The 22,728-nt window shown below is 42.6% G+C and overlaps 2 protein-coding genes across 4 annotated transcripts; one reads left to right on the forward strand and one right to left on the reverse strand.

Annotated features, from left to right (window-relative positions):
• Positions 1-50: 50 nt before the first annotated feature.
• On the reverse strand, positions 51-17,440 carry rbm25b (RNA binding motif protein 25b). Of its 2 annotated transcripts, none has more exons than XM_081717750.1 (18): positions 17,302-17,440; positions 13,499-13,622; positions 12,238-12,287; positions 11,782-11,952; positions 10,979-11,036; positions 10,710-10,870; positions 10,311-10,496; positions 9,967-10,050; positions 6,840-7,108; positions 6,280-6,406; positions 5,430-5,519; positions 5,164-5,237; positions 4,309-4,459; positions 2,475-2,904; positions 1,617-1,918; positions 1,087-1,185; positions 839-886; positions 51-745 (listed from the first exon to the last, which is right to left on the reverse strand). In XM_081717750.1, the coding sequence occupies exons 1-18, from the start codon at positions 17,302-17,304 to the stop codon at positions 653-655; spliced, it is 2,520 nt and encodes an 839-aa protein (XP_081573876.1). In that variant the 5' UTR covers positions 17,305-17,440; the 3' UTR covers positions 51-652. The 2 variants fall into 2 exon arrangements, with proteins under 2 accessions (XP_081573876.1, XP_026871120.2); XM_027015319.3 differs by lacking the exon at positions 17,302-17,440 and adding an exon at positions 14,481-14,594.
• hsp90ab1 (heat shock protein 90, alpha (cytosolic), class B member 1) lies at positions 16,012-21,645 on the forward strand. 2 transcript variants are annotated; one of them, XM_027015337.3, is made up of 12 exons: positions 16,012-16,169; positions 17,326-17,469; positions 17,578-17,784; positions 17,888-18,047; positions 18,130-18,263; positions 18,443-18,760; positions 18,914-19,079; positions 19,258-19,448; positions 19,614-19,761; positions 19,890-20,158; positions 20,577-20,910; positions 21,163-21,645. In XM_027015337.3, exons 2-12 carry the CDS (start codon positions 17,326-17,328, stop codon positions 21,273-21,275), a joined length of 2,184 nt encoding a protein of 727 aa, XP_026871138.1. In that variant the 5' UTR covers positions 16,012-16,169; the 3' UTR covers positions 21,276-21,645. The 2 variants fall into 2 exon arrangements, with proteins under 2 accessions (XP_026871138.1, XP_026871146.1); XM_027015345.3 differs by lacking the exon at positions 21,163-21,645 and adding an exon at positions 20,255-20,283 and having other exon boundaries at positions 20,577-20,748.
• The last annotated feature ends 1,083 nt before the right edge of the window (positions 21,646-22,728 follow it).

The raw sequence follows: 22,728 nt of genomic DNA on the forward strand, positions 1-22,728 counted from the left end.
TTTTATTAAAAAAAGATCACCTTTATTGAAAACACATATCGACCAATAAGTACAAAAACAGAGACCACTGTTTTAATGTTTGCACAAATCAAGATCAGTTTCACCAGACTTCCAGAACATTGTTGGGTTCAATTCATTCAACATACTGTTGTAGTGGAAAGATGCCACCATGAGACATTTGGGGATAAACTCTTTGGTGCAACTCAACTTGGATACCAAAACAAAATTAAAATCAAATTGAAACCCAGACTTGATTGGCAAATATTACAGTGTGAGTCTACAATAATATGGTATTGATCGAGACATCAGATCTACTCTAAGCAGGTATGATGAGGCTACACTGAAGAAGGTCCACTTAGCAGATGAGCCCTGAGGAATATCGCTCACCAACTTCTTCAGTGGTGAAAGAGTAGCTAGACTTTAGATCCAGTGCTCACTAACTTAATACAGTCACTGCAGTCACAGGATGATGGAGAGAAAACAAAAACAAACAAAAAAAATTTAACATGGAATTGCTGAAAAGATCAACTTTCTGGGTCAAAGGTTTTGTAAATGTCGAGTTTCCCCCCAAGTCGTGCATGTGTTTTTCTCTTCAGGAAGGGAACTGATAAAACAGGAAGTCAGGACCAGATTTGATCCTCCGAGTGCTCGTTCACTTGCCGAGTCCGATCTTCTTGGCCTCAGTTTCATAAATCAATAACCTCCACATCTTCACAATGAAGACTTCTGCTTCTTCATCTAACACCTGGGGAGGGGAAGAAAGCCAAACAAACACGCATTTTTAATTTATTGGCGGATTTACAAAGCTTAACAAGTCATACATACAGTTCAGCCTTACCATAGCAACATCATCCAAGATGCCTTGTGGTGTACTGTGAGCCATTACCTGTTAAACATGAAAAATACATGAACATCCCTATCAAAATAAACTAGACAGAGCCCTAATTCTTATAGGTCCAGATTTACAGGGTAAATACAATAAGTTTATTAACCGTAACATCCTATGCTGTAAATTTTAATATGTACTCTAAAGGGTGCATTAATAGCAGACCCAGTAAAATTCCACTGAAAGGCACAGATCTTTACCTTCGAGCAAACAAAGTCAACTAGCGTGGCCTCCTCCTCACCGATGTACTCCACAATCTTCTTATTGATCCATGGGCGAATGCGTTTCTCCATAAGAGTCTAAATGGCAGGGATGGCGGGATGTGAGAGGACCAAATTAGACAACATGAAGTGAAAATCGTACATTATGCTTCCCTAATGTAGTATACGAGTAAAACAGGATATTCTGGTGGGTGGTGAGACAACAGTTTATCCAGCAGAATCTGACTAGATCGTGAAAACATTGCATTAATGGTTAATACTACTTGTCCCACCTGCTTTCTGGTGTAGCCAGAGCCAGAATCATAAATGTTGATGGAAGTCTACCAAAATTCAAGGATTTTTGTCTACTAAAATGTTCCTGTCCAAAATGAGCAGGAACATGAAGTAAGGTTTTAACAAAAAGTAGCATGACCATCTTATTACGTCTGTAGGAATCCCGTTGGTCTGTTACAAAGACCCAAATCCCCTCCCAGAAACTCATGCGACCCAAACCCGACGCACGTGCTTACCGTGTCGACGACAGACCAGTCCAGCGGGTAGTTGAAGAGCTCAGGTTTGGCGGTGGGAATCTTCTCAATCAGGCTCTTGATGTGTTTGCGTTTCTCCTCTGTGTTGGCCCCTTTGCCCCCAGCTGCGCCGACGCCATCCCCTACCCCGCTGCTCTTGTCTTCGTCCTCGTAGTCCAAGGGCACCAGCTTTCTCTTGCGGGGCACCTCGTCTACCTCGTCGTCGTCGAAGCGGTTGAAGACGCTCTCTACGGCCAGTTTCTTGCGCTTGCCCACGTTTGGCTGCCCAGGGCTGCCTGTGGCACCTTAGCAAGTACAAAACATACGGTTGTGGAATCTTAATGACTGCGCAAAACGACTGCCAATGCGGCAGATCCCCGTGAAGCCGGAGCCTGGTGGGGGAGCCGGAGAGGGAGTGTAAGCCCTTGCACGCCTAATCGCGATCAGGCAGAAGGGTGCTTTAAAATCAGGTCTCTGAATCTGTATCAAGATAAATGCGCTGAAACTGATTACTGCACAACTCCATGATTTTTGATGGGCTCCAACAATGTCCTTAAAAGGAAGTCCCACATGGGTCCCCGAACACACACTGTTCACTGCGGAAAATAATTTGTCGATCGTTGTATATACAACTTATATATTTTGTATATACAAATATTGTATATACAAATTATATTATTTCTGCACTGTGTAAACACCCACATTCAACACACTTCCAGACCAGCAAGTGTCAAGACATTAAAATTACTTGTTATAATTATTCTGTTCTTGCTTGAGATAAAATAACTAAAAATTAAAAAGCACGACTGCTGACATTTGAAAAACATATATGAACTCTTTTGTGCTCTGGTGTCAGCTCACCTAGTTTGAGGCTGAGGCCAATCTTGGGTCTGTGCTCCTCCTGGGGCTGTGTCTCTGCAGGCGAGTTCTCGTGCGGGATGATGATGCCACAGGGCGACTCCTCCCGCGGCGTGTTGGGAGTGGCGTTGCCGCTGGTTGACGACACCGACGGGGCTGCCATGATGGGCCTCATGGTGGGTTTGAGGCAGGGCTTCAAGTCCTCCTCGTCCTCCACCTCCTCGCCATCCTCCACGTCCTCGTCTGACTGGGACGGGGCCCGGGTGTCCTGTACTGGCCGGCGGCGCTCGCGTTCCCTGCCACGCTCGCGCTCGCGTTCGCGCTCACGCTCGCGCTCACGCTCCTCCCGCGAGGGCTTGCGCTCCCTCTCCCGCTCCCCGCCAGGCTCCGGTTTCACGGGGGGCTGCCGCAAGCGCTCCGCCTCCTCCTCCATCTGGAAGGGAAGGCCAACAGAAAGAGAGAGCTTAGCACCACCACCGACCATCTATGAGTGGAAAGCATGATCACACTGATCCCCACTGTGACATTAAGAAACCTCCAGCTAGATCTAAAACTGCCACATTGTTCAGGTTTGCACATGAGAGCAGAGTGGAGTCTGTCTGGAAGCAGCAGCAGTGCAGAGAGTGGAGGTGAAGCTGGGGCTCTGCCTTATGCCAGCAGATTTGTAAATATTCTGATGGGCTGCTAACACTTAAACAGTTTAACGTTTCCACTGAATAGGACATGGCTTTGCTTCAGAATGGACAAACTGTCCATCAAAATACCACCACCATCTCTCTCACTCACACACACACACACACACACACACACACACACACACACACACACACACACACACACACGATCAAGTGGCCAAATTATGGAGAAGCTGTCAAGTAATTAAGCATCAAGGTTCAAGTAGCTTGGGCAAAAGCACTCATGAATTTATGATGCTAGACAGTCAGTTACAGGTCACCTCAACTTAATATTTACCATAACTTCAATATTGAATGACACAAAATGAATTTAAAAGGTAACAAAATAGACTGGGGATAATACAACAACAACAACTGAGGAAGAATAATATACAGGGAACTTAATTGAGAGGCAAAGTGTTGGAAAAATTGAACAGACACACAAACTGGTGGTTTGGATTATGCTCCATTCACTTACATGGACGTGGAGGCAATTAAAAATAACAATGCAGCTAGAGTAGAGGGCATGAGACCTTTTCTGATTCAATTTTTAATCAATGTCCTGCTGACCTCTCATTTAGACACATCAGTGCAATTCATCCCACACTATAGCAGGACAAAATAAAAGTCCAGTCTTCCATTTTTAATACCCAGTTGATGTCACTAAAGCTATGTTCAAATTATGAATGACAGATCTCACAGATTTGTGCACACAAAAATATGAACTGGTCATATTATACTGTAGCCACTTTGATGTGCATTTCACGTGTGTTGGGAAAGCAGAATATCGTACATCCGGCCATGGACTAAGGACACCGTGGTTTCAGCGTAGACATCACCCACCCACCCACCCACTGTGTAGCCAAGTGATCTGATTAGGGTTTTACCATTACAGTCTGCTGAGAGCTCCTTGAGCCATATTCTTAAAACAAACAGACTATTCAGTTAACACAAAGTCTTTGCTCATTGCTTTTAAAGCTAGTGAGACAAGAAAAATAAATATCACCTTTAAAAAAAAAAACCAAAAAAAAAAACACTGCAGTTAATGCTAAACAGAGAAAACTACAAAGTCTATAAAGAAAACATTTAAGAATAGCCAACATAGCAGGAGAGCAGAAAGGCTGATTTCACTGGAAGGGTACAAGGCAGAGGGGACTGTGTACCCTGCGTAGCTCAGCGTCCGGATCGGGATGGCCCTCAGCCAGGAGACGCTGCCGGATCTCCTCCAGCTCCTCCTTCTCTCGCTTCCTGTCTCTCTCGTCCAGCTCCATCTCCTTCTCTCTGTCTCGCAGACGCTTCTGCAGTGCGCTGCCCCTATTGGCCACAGAGAGCAACAGCACACCGCTTAATACATGCAATAGCAAAGACATTTTAGCTGTCTGCTATTGTATTCCACATTTGTTTGTTAATATACATAACTCAGTTTTTGGGGTTTTCTTTGTGTGGTTTTTATAGAGCAGTTACCTTAGTTTGACATGAGCCACTTCTCATTTCAGCTTTTCCACCAAGTGGGCTTGTATGAATTTGTTTGATAATCAGGATATAATTAACGATAATGAGATCAAGCCTGTTTCTGTCTCTACACCAGTCCTGTTGTTCAGGATTCAGAAGTAACTGAATTAACAGGCCCGTATGACCAGATATACTGACATACATACAAGCAAAACCATGACTCATGCCTACATGCCTGCTTAGCATAAAGTGGGCCAGGCATCCTACTGTGGGATTCTGTTAAAGAGTAGAAACTCTTTAGTGTCCTTTAATACAAGTTTGTTTCCTTTTTCAAGATGAATGACTCAACAGATACTATAAAGCTATAAAATCACATTTACTGACTACACCATGAGCAAATGTGTTTAGGCAATTACAATCTCTCAATCTTAAAGAAATTTAAAAGATTAATTGGTTTATGATAGTGTTTGCATGAACATACCATTAGCAGGGTATGTATCCACAAACATATCACTTTTCACTTAGCACACATCATTCATCAAACAATATTTGCGTCTAGAGCTTACTTGTAATATTTAGGGTCATCTCGGTCATCATCATAGTCCTCCAGGAACTCTTTTAATCGTTTGCCTTCTTTAGCCTGATTGAGAGTGTGTGTCAGAGAAGAGGAATTACTTCAAACAAAAAGATAACATTCCCTGCCAGCTTGACCATATTTCCACCTCATCAGGGAGGGGGGAGATCCTGTGCTTTGTCCTTGCTAGTAAGAAAAATGAACAAATGCGCAACACATCACAAAAAAACTGTAAGCAGCATCTGGTGTGACCCTCACCGTCTCTCTCCGTCGCTCCTCCTCTCTCTCCGCCTCCTTAGCGTAGTCTCTCGCCTTCTTCCTCTCCCTCAGCTCCCAGTTCTTCAGCCGCTGCACAGCACAGAAAACGGCAGGAGTTAAACACTAAGAATCCGTCGTCCCATAAGAAGGGCCAGTGCACGGTGATGCTTGTAATGCTCCACGCCAAATTACACCAGTTCCTCAAGAATTCTTCCGAGTTTATTCGTTGAGAAGTTACCGTTTATTTAGGCTCTACGGATGAAAACCATTGTAAACTGAACTACCGAATTCTTCATACTGCCAGTGGTAGGAACCAGTGGTCCAAAGAGCTTATATTCCGTAAAGCCTACCTCATGGAAAGCTTTTACACAAAATTATTATAAATACATCATCTGACACCCTATGGGTTGTTTTTCAGTTTACAGGTTTTGGTATACAACTTATTGCATTGTTTTGTATAGACTAGCACATTAAGAGCATGGTAATGGTAAAATACACTAGCAAATAAATAATAAAAAGCAATAATAAGAAAATTGAGAGATTGTGTGTTACCACTATTTTAGCATTATACATTTGGCCATATATAAACTCAAGACAAGCTTAGGTGGTAGCTTGGATAACCAAGAAAATGGCCATCTTTTTGCCATAGGCATTCTGACATCTCCTTTCCATCACCAGCAATGTAAAGTAATCAGAGACTTCACCAGTAAATTTATCTTCACCAGTCTGCCTGGCAGTTTAGTTCTTAACAAATTAATTATCCTGAAATGTTTGACAGGCTTTGAGCTTCCCCTGTGAGTGGCTCGGAGCCGTGATAAATCCTGCCACAGCGCAAGCCAGCTCCAAGTACCTCCTGATAGGCTGCTTCCTTTTCTCTGAGCTTCCTCTCCAGCTTACGCCGCTCGTAGGCTTCCTCCTCATCTTCCTCACGGTCCCGCTTCTTTTCCTTGTCTCGGTCTCGATCGCGGCTTTGTTCTCTAGAAGGTTATGGCAACTGATTAAACACCGTTCGGGAAAGAAGGATTTCCAGCCCTGATGCTCAATCCTGAAGCCTTGAAAGTTAACATTTGGCTAAAATTTAGTGCCAGTATAATAATGATAATTAGATTGCACATGGGCCATCATTTGCACAGAATATCTCCTACAACCCGTTAAACTTGAAGCAACTCACAGATACGCTGTCAGTCTTTTATCGCTGCGGTTTATAGCGGTTTCAGTATACAACGCATTGCATTGTTTTGTATAAACTAGCACATTCAGAGCATGGTAATGGTAAAATACAATAGTAAATAAATAATAAAAAGCAATAATTGAAAAAGAAATGCATGAAAAAAAACAGATTTTTTTTTTTTAATGTCATGGCAGACATGAAAACATCAGGTCTCCAGTTCTGGGCTCACTAGCACTCACCTGGACCTGCTGCGGTCTTCGCTGTGGTCTCTGCTCCTGTCCCACTCACGCTCCCTCTCGCGCTCCTTGGTGCGCTCCCGCTCCCTCTCACGCTCCCGCTCCCTCTCGCGCTCCCTCTCGCGCTCCCGCTCCCTCTCACGCTCGCGGTCCTTCTCCCGCTCGCGCTCCCTCCTCTCACGCTCCCGCTCGCGCTCCTTGTCCCGCTCGCGCCGCTCGCGCTCCAGCTCCTGTCGCTCCTTCTCCCTCTTGCCCTTCTCCTCCTCCAGCTTCTGCAGGGAGGCACAGAGGCAGGGCCTGAGCAGACGCGCCCCGGCGCACCGCACAGCAGCACGGCTGAACCCTGAACTGCACTGAGGAGGTGCTAGACAGCTCTGTCCTCTAGGGCTATGCTAATCAATGCTGCCAGCAAGAAATGAATATGCATGTATGTATATATTTATTTTATACAGAGTTCAGAGGATCCCCCACCCTTAAGCAACTTAAATATCAAGAGCAAGAGGAAAGCAACTGCTCTAAAGTGTTGAAGTCTTTCATGGTTTGCCACAACAGAATAACAATGGGTTTCCAGAGTTGGATTTTCTCTGGGTTTTTAACACCGAATACACTTATTATTTCTGCAGGTCCTCCACACTTTCAACTCAATGTCTAAAAGAAGAACCTGGAAATCACCCTTTTCTCCCCCCAGACCTACTTCCCACATTTCAAATGACAAGGGACATAGTCAGGTAAGGAAAGACGCTGTAAATCTTTTCCACCTCATAACATCAGCATCAGAAAGGCTTCAATCCTTGTGAAACTAGTTGTTTTTGAACTTACAGGTGTTGAGCTATGGATTCAGAGCTTCGCTGCCCCTACAAGCCTTTATGTTAGGCCTGGGAGGAAGAGCAGGTCAAAGGATTTGCAGGAGACATTCATTCAGAAATTTCCGTTTCGTTACATGACGTCATTACAACAAGTTCCAAACACTTTGTGCAAACGTGGTTGACAGGTGCATTGCATAATGATACGAAGTCTGTCGAACTCTGCTTTCACGTTTGGATAAAAGGGCAACAAATGAATTTGTAGAGGCTGGCTTACCCTGCTGCTGCCTTCCCAGGTCCTCCCAGGGGGGGTGACTCAGAGTATGAAAAGACCTTAACCAGCATGACACCCACGGTTTTTAGAATGTGTCCTTGTTTTTTTTTTAAAAAAGAACCATCTAATTGAAGATGCCTCCTACTACTTATCACCTATCTACTAATCGCAAACAAGAGGAGGAAGTTAATACATTACCCAATGGCCAATGTATTAACATTTAATGGCACAAAGCAATTGGAGTGAATACCGTTTTTTATTTTGATTAAAACCCAAGCCGAATCCAGAAACAGTGGGTGGGATGCATAGAAGAGCAAGAGAGGCTACGTATGGTAGGGAGAGGGGGAGCGAGAGAGAGAGTATATATGTATGAAGGCTAGATGTCAAAGAAAAATTGGTGTCTCAGGAGCAGGCCAAATCAGAAAACAAACTGGAAGCTTAAGCCTATAAATGTTTAACCACAGTTCAGCATGTCTCGCATCCTGGGAGAAGTCCTCAAGAAACTAAACAGCTAAGCCACTTGTAACACCATTATTTTCTATGTCTAGAACGTCCTGTGTTTGCAAATATAATCTATACAGACAAAAGACATTCAACCACACACACACACAAAAAAAAACAAAAAACCCTATACTATGTGCATACAGACAAAATAAAACAATGAAATCACTCTTCAAAAATCGCTAATTGAGAAATGATTTAATTGATCAGGAACGTGTAACTGGACAGCACTAACTTCGAGATTCGGCCATAATGTTTGGCATTGCATATAGTGCAATTATATGCTGCATTGGGCCAATGGTCTTGAACACAAAACAGGTGTAATAAGAACAAAAGTCCTACAAATAACCTAAAGAGAAAGAAGAGAGCGGGTGAAAAAAGTTAAGGAAACAAAGTTAAAGAAGAAAAAGTTAAGGTGCGCATAAGCAAGCGGTAACGATGGAGTGCTGACAGGTACACAAACACAGAAGGCTAGCTCATACCTGCCAAGTCTTCAGAGCATCCGCGTGCTGTGGAAGGGCGCCCCCTACTGTCATACTGGCCTCATGGCCAACTCACTGCAGTGGTTATTCAGTCAGCAGTAATCATTTATATCATGAACTACATCTTTAAGGGGGGACCCACGCAGGTTCACTGACCACTTGGGGACTTGGGTAACACAATGTAATGTAGTCTGTAGGACTTTGTACAGTGGATATGTAGAGGGGAAGAAGCCTTTGATTATCTGTTCAGATCTATAAACTGAATTTATGGAGAAAGCATGTAAAAAAATTTGAAATGTAAACTTGATATAAATGAAAAAAAATACAATATTAAAATTTGCCATTGAATGTCCCCAAAGAAATGACGCAGTTGCCCCTGTGCAAGTCCTCCAGAAGGGGGCGCCCAGTATATGTAGAAAAGAATGGAAAGCTCATACTTACATCCTATCCTTGCAACTTTTTCCAAAGCTGTGAGATTCATCTTGCTTTAGTCACCATATGATCTCTATCATAATGGTGGGGTTTAATGAACAGATTAGCTTAGAGGGAAGTGTACATTACGTGCATGCATTTTATGTGTGACTGAAGTCTGACCAGCTCCTACACTTCAGGCCATTAAAATGGCATCCCTGTCCATCCCTCTGGGCATTTATGTGAGGGGACTAATCCATGACAGACAAGGGGCTGTCTCTAGGGCCGAGATTAGGCCTAGTCTCAGACTAAAACACGATCTCGATAAATAAATCTTAAAATGAAAGGGTTTTAGAGCCTGACTAGGTTTAATCTGAGTCATTGAGACAGAGCTGAGTGACAAACTTCTGCTGTGCGAAGAGCCCAGTCATGAGGCTGTCACTCTAAATGCAAACATCTGTGGTCTGCTCAGTAAAGCCAATCCAATCTAAGAGTTTCAACGAGCTCAGTAATTTAATCTAGTCTCGTTCTGTTGGCCGCTCTATTCCAATTGCACTCCAACAGCCTAAACTATGCAAGTGTTTTGTTTGTTTGTTTGTCGTTTTTGTTTGTTTGTTTGCACTACCTGGGACATGAGAGATTTTCACAGAATGTGTTACCTTGTGGGTGTCGCGGAATTTGTTGATCTCCCTGGAGATCAAATCTCTTTTGTCCTCTTCCATTTCTATGGCGTTAATGTCCTCCTAGGTACACAGATAGATGTGAAGAAATAGATCTGGTAAAGCACAACAGTTCAACATCAAAACACACCCAATAGCAAAACACAGTGAACACTTCAGGCTGACATTGTCAGACACCGCAAATCCCAGGATATTTTCATCCCAGGAACAGCTGCAGTTACTGCAGGACAATTCCAGGACAGGCTCCTTACTGCAGGTTCCTTCCAGGACAATTCCACCATGCTCTCCAGGCACGGGTACCAAAGCGCTCATGCTCTACGTACCTCTTCTTTTTTCTCCTTCTTCTTCTTGCGGCGGTTCGACTCGTCGTCCTGAGAGGGGGCGTTGAGCTCGTTAGAATACTCGCGGATCAGGCCATCGATTGCACCCTTCACTATCTGGTCCCGTTTTTGGGTTTCTTCATCCAAGACCTCCTCCTCATCCTCACCCCCCTCCTCGGCCTTATCGTTCTACCACAGAGAAAGAAGTGTTAATGAAATGCATCCATCACAGATCCTGGAGCCATTGAATCAGAGTGGATGAAACAGCAACGCGAGCATATTTTAGGCCTTACAAAACTACGTGGGGGGGGGGGAATTAAAAAATAAATAAAAAAAAAAAAAAAAAAAAAAAAGTGCGGGAACAAATGGTGCAGGCCATGACCAGCAGGGTGGTGCCCTCACCCCGTTGGAGCTCCTTTTCTTGGCTTTCCACTCATCCAGCTGGGCTTTGGTCTTGGCGTCCACCTTCACCAGCAGCTTCTTCTCGCCGACCTGGAGCTCGTGCAGCAGCCGCAAGGCCCGCAGGGTCGACTCGGGCTCCTTGTACTCGCAGAACCCAAATGCTGTCACGCAACACATGACCAAAAAAAAAAAAAAACCTCACATGAGCGGTAGGGTAATACATACATTTTGTGCACTGAACTGTTCGATCTTTTGGGGACCTTTTTTACCTTGTAGTTTTCCTGATGCCCCCTGAACTCGTTTCCAGCTTAAGACCAAGCCGCATTTCTGAGAGGGCGAGAAAGAGAAAAAACAAACACACACTAAATAAGGTTTGATACATGACAATTAACAGCAAAAACATAAGATTTACCTGCCCAGCATGGTGATTGCTTCATGCAGTGGTGCTGCACAAAATCAAAATTCAATAATTCAACTGGCAAAAGCAGCTCTCATTATCTCACTGGACTAAATTGCCTCTATGTAACTAATAAGCATGAAAAGGCTCTTATTTTGGTATGTTAGAAGCACACAAGTTTCTACAATCATACTTCCATGTTCACTCAAGAGCATCTAAGAGCCAAAGTAAAAGATGTCTGATGCTTAACAGTCATCCTAAACTCTGAGCACATTATTTTGTAAGCGCAATAGTGCATTTTCTTTAATAAAGCAAGACGGCTTCAATTTTTGTAAACATTCCACCACTAAAGAGATGCACTGATGGTCCATAGAATGCTTAAACTTATTTACACCATCTGCTCAGTGACTGCATTTATGATGCACTTATAGTAATACATACATTTAGGCAGTCTTTGGAAAATCTGCCCACTTACAAGACTAAGAGTTTTCCAAGTGAATGCTTTCACCTTCCTTGTTTGCTTGTTCAATCACTGAACTGTTGCGACATCAAATCCAAAGGCAAACCTGAGACAAACCTTTAAGTTCCAACATAAAGAACCTAGGCAAAACCTACCTCATCTGTCATGTCTAAACCAAGCTTAGGCGTAACAACCACCATTACCAGTCTACTTACCGACAGCAGCTGCCTGATGAGCATGTCCGAGGCCTTCTCCGAAATGTTCCCTACAAACACTGTCGTGGTGGGCCCGCTGCTCTCATCACTCTCCTTGGCATGAGCAGCCGGAGCCTCCTTCCTTGGGGCAGCTACCTTGCTGACCACTGGCACTGACGTGGGCACGAGCACCTGGCCAATCGATCAAGAATTGAGAGTCATCAAGGGTCTGAATGACGTGGCGATGTCCACTTGGAAAAACACTAGTATTAACTTTCTACATTACTAGCAATACATCAGACGGTGAGTGTGCCTAGTGTACAGACAGCAGTGCACATTAATTCCTCAGGACACATGCATAATAGTGTCAAGTTTAATCAGTGGACAAAGTATTAAGGGCAGCATTAAGAACGTGTTGTTCTAATAAGAAATATTCAAGAAATAAAGAAAATGAACGTATTTTTTTGTTCCATTTACCGTGGGGGTTGGGGTCATGATACCCATGTGAACTGGGATCATTGGCGCTCCTGTGGTGAAAAATGAATGACATCAATACATTTCCTTTAAATAGCTCATTCAGAATTATGATATGATCCAACTTGCCACTGAACAATAAACTGCCAACTTCTTTATTAAACTACAACTCTATTACATCTACAAATATCACATCACAAATGTGATATATCAAATCAGCTGAACATTAATACCCAGGAAGGCGGTAATTTGGCAATAAACGTCTTGGTCTAAATCCTGTTGAAAACAGTAGTCTTTATATCATTGCTACGTCTACTTGAAATAAATGTCATCCTAACCCATGATGGTTTTCCCCCCCGTAAACAAAAGCTACAGCAGCTGCTAACATCTTTGGTGCTCATCACTGAACATGTGTAACATCTTTAACATTGTTAGTTTGTTAAAAATCAATACAGCAATGATTGCCTATGAGATTCAGTAACATGCCAAAAAAAAAGAAAAAAGAAAAAAGTATGCTAACCCTACATGATGCTCTGAGCCTAGAACATGTTTTTGTGACATCTAAATGTCACTATTGCCATGTATTAGACTGGTTGTCATGTGATCTCTAAGCAGTAAACTAATTACAATGCATCTTACTCAGAAGTGTCATAACACAACATTCCATTCTCATTCAACACACAGTGGCTTCCTAATAGGTTCTGTACCAAATAAAGTCTTCTGCCATTTAAAGTCTTTAACAGTGTGGAGTATCTCGCCTGTCTGGCCAGTCTCCTAGAGCCTCATAACCCATCCCAACCACTTTCTCATCCAAAGCAACCTTACTTGTATAGCTCCTCAACTCTGGAACAGTATTCCAGAAAACATTAATGGAATGCAGGTTTTATATATGTTTTTAATGCAGTTTTAAGAAAACACTTATTTGGGCTGGCTCACACTTGATTTATTGTGCCCTTTGTTTTATACTTTACAATGATTATTTTCTTAATTTTGTAATTGCCTTTTTAAAATATCTTGATTTGTTTTACACAATGTGCTTTAAGATTCAAAACAAAAAAAAAAGCCCTACAAAAACAGATTTATTAGTAGTGGTGGGGTAACATTAGGTAACCTGTTAAATACATTTTTCAGCTTCAAGCTGTAACTGGACTTTCATTCCAGTTTCACAGTCCCAGTACCAAAAGTAAAACTCTCTCTCCAGTTACCAGTTCAATACAATAACGTTTCTCAGATTTAGGCTGGAGCTCTGTACATCTTAATTTACCTGGTGGCATTGAAGGAGGAAATCCAGCGAACTGTGGTGGTGGGATGCCTGGCGGCATCGCAGGGATGCCTATTTGTGGCCGGTTGAGATGCGGAGGAAAGGACATCTTGGGTAGAACACCCACCTAAATCAGGAGGGAAGATGATAAATGTTAAAAAAAATTAAATAGCATGAGCTGATAATACTGTTTAGCAATCAATAACTGACCTCCTCTTCCTATCGCATTCGGCTTTATATTTTTCAACGTTTGTGATACAAAGGATGACCGTGTATAAAATAATTTCTATACCTTTATAGTCTACGAGATAAAGATAACCGTGCTAACCAGAAACCGAGCCTGCGATAATGTTAGCCCATTTGTATACTGCGGAAGAAGGCTTAATGTCACAAAACAGTTGATGGCCAACTAATCTAATTAAACAACGTAGAAACACAGTTCTCTGCTAGCCAGCTACACGGTTCGCACGCTAAATGTCAGCTCGTACAATAACGATAATGTGATGGCTAGTTAGCCAACCTAACTAGCTAGATAAATAGGTAGCTAGCTAAAATAACTGGCTTAGCCAGGATTGCTTTCTACTCAACAGGCAGATGCTGTTGCTCTCATTCTAAAGAGAGATTTTAATTTATCAATCAATTTGTTTTCCCGGTGAAAATCATGTACCTACTGCCCATGTACCTACTACGTCCACTGTACATTCGTTTAAGTAGATGTCTGAACATGTAGCTAGCATGCTTTTCATTTTAAGCCAGAAATCTGCATCGGTGTTGCTAGCGAGCAAGAAATGTGCAGCACTCGTTAGCTTTGTTAGCCAGCAAGGCAGCTAGCGAGCTAGCCACGGCGCCGACACGAAAATGGAAGTACATTAGCCAACTATCTCACTGCCATCGACGACTTGTTTTTTTTTAGTACAGTTAAGTACGCTAAGGACTAAAATTGTACTCTTAAAACTGAATATTTCCATTGTTTTCTTGTACTTACCCAAATCGATTACAATTCACCTTTTTCTCGCGGAAAGTTAGCTTAACCGGATCTAATGCAGTCAAATCACCGATCAACCTAACGGTGAGATTTCCGGTAAAACTGCATTGTGGGAATAAGCTGGGCAATTTAAAAGACCTAACTGACGGTATGAAATCGCATAAAGAGAAATTATCCAAAGACTTTTTTTAAAGCAATCGTTTCTCATTTAGCCAGCTACAATTAACGGAATGCTATTGGGATATACGAACTCGCTGAATTTAGACATGTGTTTTTGTTACAGGCTACGGTGTGTGTCAATTGAATCGCGTGCAATGTATCAAATATTGATTTTCAAGCAATGTCTAGCATATGCGCTTAAACGTTTGTCTTTTAGCAGTGTATAGTTACAGACAGTGGTCCATCTATTGACATGCACATACCTAATCTCATTCAGAACTGGGCAGGTAGGTAGTGTTGCTGTGTATTTTTTACACAATGGTACTGTGGTCAGAAATTTGCCATTAATGAAAGGCTAGAGGCTGGTTAACGAAAACTGCATTGCAACATATCGGATAGACTACCCGTATAGGTTACCTACAAGATCATTGCAATGAAATGGTTGGTGCGAGCTTCTTAGCAGTTTTCTCACTGAACTCACACTCACTGAACACTACACAAAAAAATCAAATATAGTTAATATGAGAAAAGTCTGTAAAATGATGTACGAAGCTTTTCTTTTTTTACGCCAACAATTATTCAATTACACTTACATCACCTGAAACGTATACTGACTACACACAAAAAGTCATGAAACAACGTTCATATTGCGTCTCTGTCTGTCTTTGAAACACTGTTTGCTGCAGTCTGGTTATCTAGAAATTTCAGTACTTATAATCTAAATTTCTAGGTACTATTTTCTATATTAAAATCCCTTAAACCCGTAATTTGCACATTAGTTGAACACGGCATGCGTTTGACAGGCACATGACGTCATGTTTAGGCGGTTTTTTCATGGAAAGTGCTAGAAAGAGACCAAGCACACCCACCTCAAATAAATGATATCCTTCCGACATAAAAAATAAGTACTGCAGATGTTTTCTTTTGTGTAATTACGAAAATACTGTGTGCTATTCTATAGTAATTAGTACATTACATAAAACAATAATGAAGCTAATAAAACAAAAAACGTAAATAATAAGCTTTTATTCAGTTTTAATTCAATAACCTTTGGTAGAATTGATGAACGCTTCTTCTCAGCAACATCTGAGTGTAAGTTCACCAATCGCTATTGTTAATTAAACATTACAATAGTGTAATTTACTGGAATAAACATGGAATTAATTACAATGTTTTTTATTTAGAAAATAGAGCATTTCTATTGCTTTGTGCTAAAATATGTCAAGTGTTTACTATACGCAATGTACTCATTCAAATCTTATTTGTTATTTTGAGAACAGGGATAGGAAATTGGTATACTGTCAGATATATCTATGATATATCTATCTATGTACGCACAAGTAGGCCTACGTTCGAACAGCCGACTCAGCCCGCGGAATGATACGCCGCATAATCACTCGGTTTGGGTTGCTATATAACTAGATATTGACAAAACGATTCGTCCCTCTTGTACTTCCCAGCATCGGCGCGGCAAGGAGATAGAAGTGTGGGTTGCATTTTATTCAAGACAAGTCAACGAAACCAATCAAGGTGTTTTTAACAATATATTTTTTAAGTGTTTGACATTATTGTTCTCGTGTAATTTAAAAAGGGCTGCTTACATTTTGTCGCTATAGCTAGCTAATTTTAGATATTTGTATTGGTCAGTTCTATAGTTGATATTAAAGCTAATGTTCTCCTAACCGGTGGTAAACATATGCTAACTAGCGTTAGTCATCTTAACCAACTAGCTAGCTTTTAGCAATATCTCGCACATTCTCGGTTTGCGCTTCGAGTGTGGCCTTTTCTCGATCATTGTTAAAGCTATGTTGGCTAACTAATGTTGCTAAGTTTAACACGAGTGGCTAGGGCTAATGCTAGCTAGCTAAAGGACGTGTTCTGGCTAACGTTTGGTCCTCGGTTGGTGGCTACGGTCTGTAATATGTATTTTTTCATTCATATATCGATCGAAGAATCGTCCTAGCTAGTTGAATGCCTAACGTGAGTTAGCAATCCTAGCTACATAGTCGTTCGTGCCGACCAGATGGCTCGCTCGCTAGCCAGCCAGTGAAATTGACAAACGTTCATGTTGCTGGCAAATCAACATGAAAGTACAAATTGTCGTTAATTTTGCGGCTAGCTAGTTATCCAGCTGGAAGGCACGGGGTATCTAGCTAGTTATTACTTCCGTCTTTAATGATTTTGCGATGGCTGTCGGGTCCAACGATGGTCACTGGTTTTGATGGTGGTTTATAAATCAGCTTTTGCTATTTTAATACGTAGTAATATTATTCAGTTTTATAGAACTGACCGATAATGATAATTAAAATTGCTCGTAGGTAGATGGCGAATGTCACTTATGCCTTGCTCTCTCGCTAGTCAGCCATGACCCCTTCTTGAAACACGTGCCGCGTCCATTGTGCAGTTAGTAATTTAGCTATCTTGGCTAGCTGCGCCAGGTCGTACAGGTTAAACTGGCTACAACGTGGAAGGGTATGTTCAAGAGCTGCTGTACTTTTGGTTATGCCAGTTTTAATTTTTGACTCTTCAGATTAATTTTCCTTCGATCGACGGAAATTCTGGTGATTAAATCAGAGTAGTGCGCCCGTTTGAGGCACATTTCTGCTAGTAGAGCGAACCTAATTGAAACCAAAACTGGGACAGTTTATAAGGTGATCCTTACCATGCGCTCCCACCCACCTCACAGATGCCTGAAGAAATGCGACAGGAGGAGGAAGCTGAGACCTTTGCCTTCCAGGCAGAGATCGCTCAGCTGATGTCCCTCATCATTAACACATTTTACTCCAACAAGGAGATCTTCCTCAGGGAACTTATTTCCAACGCCTCTGATGTAAGTGTAATTTTCAGAGTTGCAGCAAGGGGGAGTTGATGTCGTTTTACAAATCAGGACCATGGATTATAAGGAAGTGCTTACACTATCTCCTTTCCAACCCTGTAGGCGCTTGATAAAATCAGATATGAAAGTCTGACTGATCCATCAAAGTTGGACAGTGGGAAGGACCTCAAAATAGACATCATCCCAAACAAGCATGAGCGCACCCTGACTCTTGTTGACACTGGAATTGGCATGACCAAGGCTGACCTCATCAATAACCTCGGTACCATTGCAAAGTCAGGGACCAAGGCCTTCATGGAGGCTCTTCAGGTAAATGCCTATGGAAGAAAATAAACAAACAGTCTTTGCTCTTTACAGATCAAATGTTAAGAATCTTTTTTTTTTTCCCTCTTCTTTTAACCTCCCCCACCAGGCTGGTGCAGATATCTCCATGATTGGACAGTTTGGCGTGGGCTTCTATTCTGCTTACTTGGTGGCTGAGAAGGTGGTGGTCATCACCAAGCACAATGATGACGAGCAGTATGCTTGGGAATCCTCTGCTGGCGGTTCCTTCACAGTCAAGGTTGACCATGGTACGTTAGGCTCATGGAATTATGGAGGGCAAAAGTGCCTCTACAGCAGCAAGACACTGAACGGTAACGCTTTTGTTTGTAGGTGAACCTATTGGCCGTGGGACTAAGGTGGTCCTCTACCTGAAGGAGGACCAGACTGAATACATTGAGGAGAAGCGGGTGAAGGAGGTGGTGAAGAAGCACTCTCAGTTCATTGGGTATCCCATCACCCTCTTTGTAAGTGAAATGCTTGGCATTCATAGCTGGTCTATACACAAACACTAAACATTCAAATGATGCAAAGTTGACCTGTTTGGGGTATTTGTTTCTGCAAATGTACTCAAGCATGTATGGTTGTGTAAGTTTGTTTGTTTTAAAGGTGCATTCCTTGATTGGTTAAAATGCTTGTGGTTTAGGTGGAGAAGGAACGTGACAAGGAGATCAGTGATGATGAGGCAGAGGATGAAAAGGCAGAAAAGGAGGAGAAAGAAGAAGAGGAGGAGGAGGGAGAGGACAAGCCAAAGATCGAGGATGTGGGCTCGGATGATGATGAGGATTCCAAGGATAAGGATAAGAAGAAAAAGAAGAAAATCAAGGAGAAGTACATTGACCAGGAAGAACTGAACAAGACCAAGCCTATCTGGACCAGAAACCCTGATGACATCACCAATGAAGAGTATGGAGAGTTCTACAAAAGCCTGACCAATGACTGGGAGGACCACCTTGCCATTAAGGTATTGGACATTAAAGTTTGGAGAGAAGTAACATGCTGTGTACTTGACTAGTCAACTCGTGAGTGTTATAAATGTCCAGGCTTTCCTGTGAAGGGTAGTTTGACTACTGAGATTTTTTGCAGTGTGTTAATGCCTGTGATGTGCCCTCCCCAGCACTTCTCTGTGGAAGGGCAGCTGGAGTTTCGTGCCCTCCTCTTCATCCCCCGTCGTGCACCCTTTGACCTGTTTGAGAACAAGAAAAAGAAGAATAACATCAAGCTGTATGTGAGGAGGGTCTTCATCATGGACAGTTGCGAGGAGCTTATCCCAGAGTACTTGAGTAAGAAGCTTTGCCAAGTCTTTATGACCTAAGGGTTGGGGTGGAGATTAAATAATGGAGCTGCAACTCCATTATTTAATCCATTATTTAACTCCAAAGTCTGGTTTAGCATGCCTTCTGTGCAGTGCTGTTGCAAGCTTGATTTCTGAAACTTATTGATTTGAAACCAACTCTTTAGACTTTATCCGTGGTGTGGTGGACTCTGAGGACCTCCCACTGAACATCTCCAGAGAGATGCTTCAGCAGAGCAAGATACTGAAGGTGATCCGCAAGAACATTGTCAAGAAGTGTCTTGAGCTGTTCTCTGAACTGGCTGAGGACAAGGACAACTACAAAAAGTTTTATGAAGCTTTCTCCAAGAACATCAAGGTAAGCATGGGCCTGTCTGAAAAGCAGTGTACCTGAATTTTTTTACATGTTTTTAAAATAATCATTTAGTGGAAACATTCCATTAGGATTTGTACCTTTTCATAGCAGTGTATTACATTAACCCACTTCGTCAGGTAAAAGGGATAACTTGTGTTGGTGTTGTAGCTCGGCATCCACGAGGACTCCCAGAACCGCAAGAAGCTGTCTGAGCTGCTTCGCTATCACAGTTCACAGTCTGGAGATGAGATGACCTCCCTCTCTGAATATCTCAGCCGCATGAAGGAGAACCAGAAGTCCATCTACTACATTACTGGTAAGAGTCAATCATCCCCAGTTCCCTTCCTGCTTTAAAACTGCTTTCAGGGGTTGGTGGAAATTGTGAATAAGCTACCCAGGGCCCAAACGGGATGCAGAACATGCCTATGAACTGTCCTCCACCAGGTGAGAGCAAGGACCAAGTGGCCAACTCTGCTTTCGTGGAACGTGTGCGCAAGCGTGGCTTTGAGGTGCTGTACATGGTAGAGCCCATTGATGAGTACTGCGTCCAGCAGCTGAAGGAGTTTGATGGCAAGACCCTCGTCTCCGTCACCAAGGAGGGGCTTGAGCTTCCTGAGGATGAAGAGGAGAAGAAGAAGATGGAGGAGGACAAGTCCAAGTTTGAGAATCTCTGCAAACTCATGAAGGAGATTCTGGATAAGAAAGTGGAAAAGGTAAATGAACATCTGCGGTAGAATGGTTGAATGCTTTAAAATGTCTAGGATTAGGACATGACCCTTTTCTCTGCTACACATTTTTACCAAAAACAGGTATTCTAATTATTTCTCAAGTTATTTTGGTGAGTAAGTAATGTAGTGAATCTTGGTGTGCTTTACTCAAAAGCAGTGGAGGGGAGGGGGGGTTTGATGGACTGGCTTGTGTGGGTTAATGCAAGATGCTTGGCTTGTGTGAGTGATTTATCGGATTTGGTTTTTTTTTTTGGGTGGAGTACCAGTGTAAGTAGGTGGTCCCCCTAACGGCTTTGCTTGATCTAACTGCTCAACAGTACTGTCATTAATCAGTCTAACATTCTGTCTATAGTATGCAGTTGTTGTACTTTATTGTAACTCCTTCCTCTCTCTGTTGCTGCAGGTTACAGTATCCAACCGATTGGTCTCCTCGCCTTGCTGCATCGTCACCAGCACATACGGCTGGACGGCCAACATGGAGCGCATCATGAAGGCCCAGGCGCTGAGGGACAACTCCACCATGGGCTACATGATGGCCAAAAAACACCTGGAGATCAACCCTGACCACCCCATCATGGAGACCCTGAGGCAGAAGGCTGAGGCAGATAAGAACGACAAGGCTGTGAAGGACCTGGTCATCCTTCTCTTTGAGACTGCCCTGCTCTCTTCTGGCTTCTCCCTTGATGACCCACAGACCCACTCCAACCGCATCTATAGGATGATCAAATTGGGACTGGGTAAGCGATTGGTTTGCAGCTTGCAGGTCATCCTAAACACCAAAGAACTGAAGCTTTTCCGGCTCTTTAATCATTGGTGCTGCCACCATGTGTGATGGGTGAAAACAGCTGTACCAGCAATGTGTTCCCCACTCAGACATGGATATGAAAAGTATCTTGCCAGAAAACCAAGTACATAACAGAATTGCTTGGCTAGCTTTTTCCCCCACCCTGCCTGGTTTGACTGACCAGTCTTTCCTTTCTCTCCTACAGGTATTGATGATGATGACCTGCCTGCAGAGGAGCCCAGCTCCACCCCTGCTCCAGAGGAGATTCCCCCACTGGAGGGCGAGGACGATGCCTCTCGTATGGAGGAGGTGGACTAAGTCACCTGTTTCCTTTTAGTCTTGCTGTCCTTCCTTTCAATGGCTTACCTCTGCCCTGCCCACAGAAGGGTAACCTTTCTCCCACCCTTTCTTTTTGTTGTACAAGATTGTTTGTCTGTACAACTGTGATTTAAATACCCAGTTGCACTGAGCTTTCTGAAGTGTGGGACATAAAATGGGAAAGGGGGAGGGGGGTTGTTGGAACATTCCATTTGGTTTGGAGGGGGTTCATCTCAGCTGCCCCTGTAAGCTCATGTACATGCACACTATTGAGGGGTGGACTACAAAGTTCTTTTGCCCAAGTCCAGTTTTGTGTGTTTGTGTCTTGTTTTTTTTCATAAATAATAAAAAATTAATTCAGTGTCTTGAATATTTGACTTATTTACTGGGAGTGGATGGCTTCTGAAATAAAACTAGTGATGCAAGGAACACTCTTGCCTGGGGCAAGCTGTTCCTGTGTTGGGGTTACACAATCACTTCAGTCGCCCTGCAGATGTTGCCAGTGTGCTGTCCAATCGGCTAAAACGTTCACGGAATAACTCACTTAACAGTGAAGTTGGATAACTAAGCAAGTTTTATACGGGGGGATTTGAATGTAGTATTAAAGAGAACTCGCTGTTGAAGGTTGTGATTAAATTGGAGTTCCTTCATGTGTGTTTAAATGTGTGCTGAAGGAAACTCCCCATTTTGAAAAGTAGGAGGTATTGTTTGTATTTTGTGGAAATCCGACTTCGAAGCTAAGAATCTAATATATTTGTCTAGTTTAAAAGCTAAAAATTACACCGCATCAATATTGTATGATCTTGTTTTTGATATTGGCTACTTTAGTATAGTATAAAAGGTTTTCGGTGACAGGAACATAACACATTCACTCGTATGTAGTCCCAGTGCGGTATAAACGGCTATAGGTAGGCATCGCTTGTAGGTAGGCCTGTTTGGTGCTACCTTGAAGAAACCATTTCTGCTTCTCAATTCTCCGTCTGAAAGAACGGATTATTATAAGAAAATAAAGCATGGATAATATAACCAGAAAGGTCTTTATTTCTATAGCGCATTATCTAAGCTCAAGTTGTGTTCTAGTTTGGAAACTATTAGAAAAGAAAAGGCTTGGCAATTCGGTTTCTTTAACGTGAGTACAATGCTACTCCGCAATCTATTAACAACGCCGGTTTTCACAATAGTAGCTGGCTAGAGAAAACATGCTTTCTGATCCTACAGAGATGTGAGATATTTACGGCACTGCCAATGAGCTGAAGCAGTTGTGTTAAAGGAAAAAGACCAGGAATCCAGCCCAGATCTGGAGAATTCAATTTGTATGCTCTCTGATCAAACTCATCGACTTTTCAATTTGGCAGGTAACACTGACAAGGGAAACAACAGTAATGATTAAAATAATTTCTTGATAAATCCACCAGGTGGTACTGCTCACTCTCTGATAGTCTTGTAGCCGGGA

Source organism: Electrophorus electricus, chromosome 7 (assembly GCF_041902795.1).
Source record: "Electrophorus electricus isolate QZ-2024a chromosome 7, ASM4190279v1, whole genome shotgun sequence".
In the NCBI taxonomy this organism is placed as follows: Eukaryota; Metazoa; Chordata; class Actinopteri; order Gymnotiformes; family Gymnotidae; genus Electrophorus; species Electrophorus electricus.

Excerpts from the sequence above, each read along its gene's own strand:
- rbm25b (XM_081717750.1), bottom strand. Across the intron at positions 6,407-6,839 it reads GAAGACCGCAGCAGGTCCAG|AGAACAAAGCCGCGATCGAG; the intron begins GTGAGTGCTAGT and ends ATAACCTTCTAG. Across the intron at positions 887-1,086 it reads TTGACTTTGTTTGCTCGAAG|GTAATGGCTCACAGTACACC; the intron begins GTAAAGATCTGT and ends CATGTTTAACAG.
- hsp90ab1 (XM_027015337.3), top strand. The coding sequence starts at position 17,326 with ATGCCTGAAGAAATGCGACAGGAGGAGGAAGCTGAGACCTTTGCCTTC. Across the intron at positions 18,264-18,442 it reads GGTATCCCATCACCCTCTTT|GTGGAGAAGGAACGTGACAA; the intron begins GTAAGTGAAATG and ends CTTGTGGTTTAG. Across the intron at positions 19,080-19,257 it reads GCTTATCCCAGAGTACTTGA|ACTTTATCCGTGGTGTGGTG; the intron begins GTAAGAAGCTTT and ends CCAACTCTTTAG.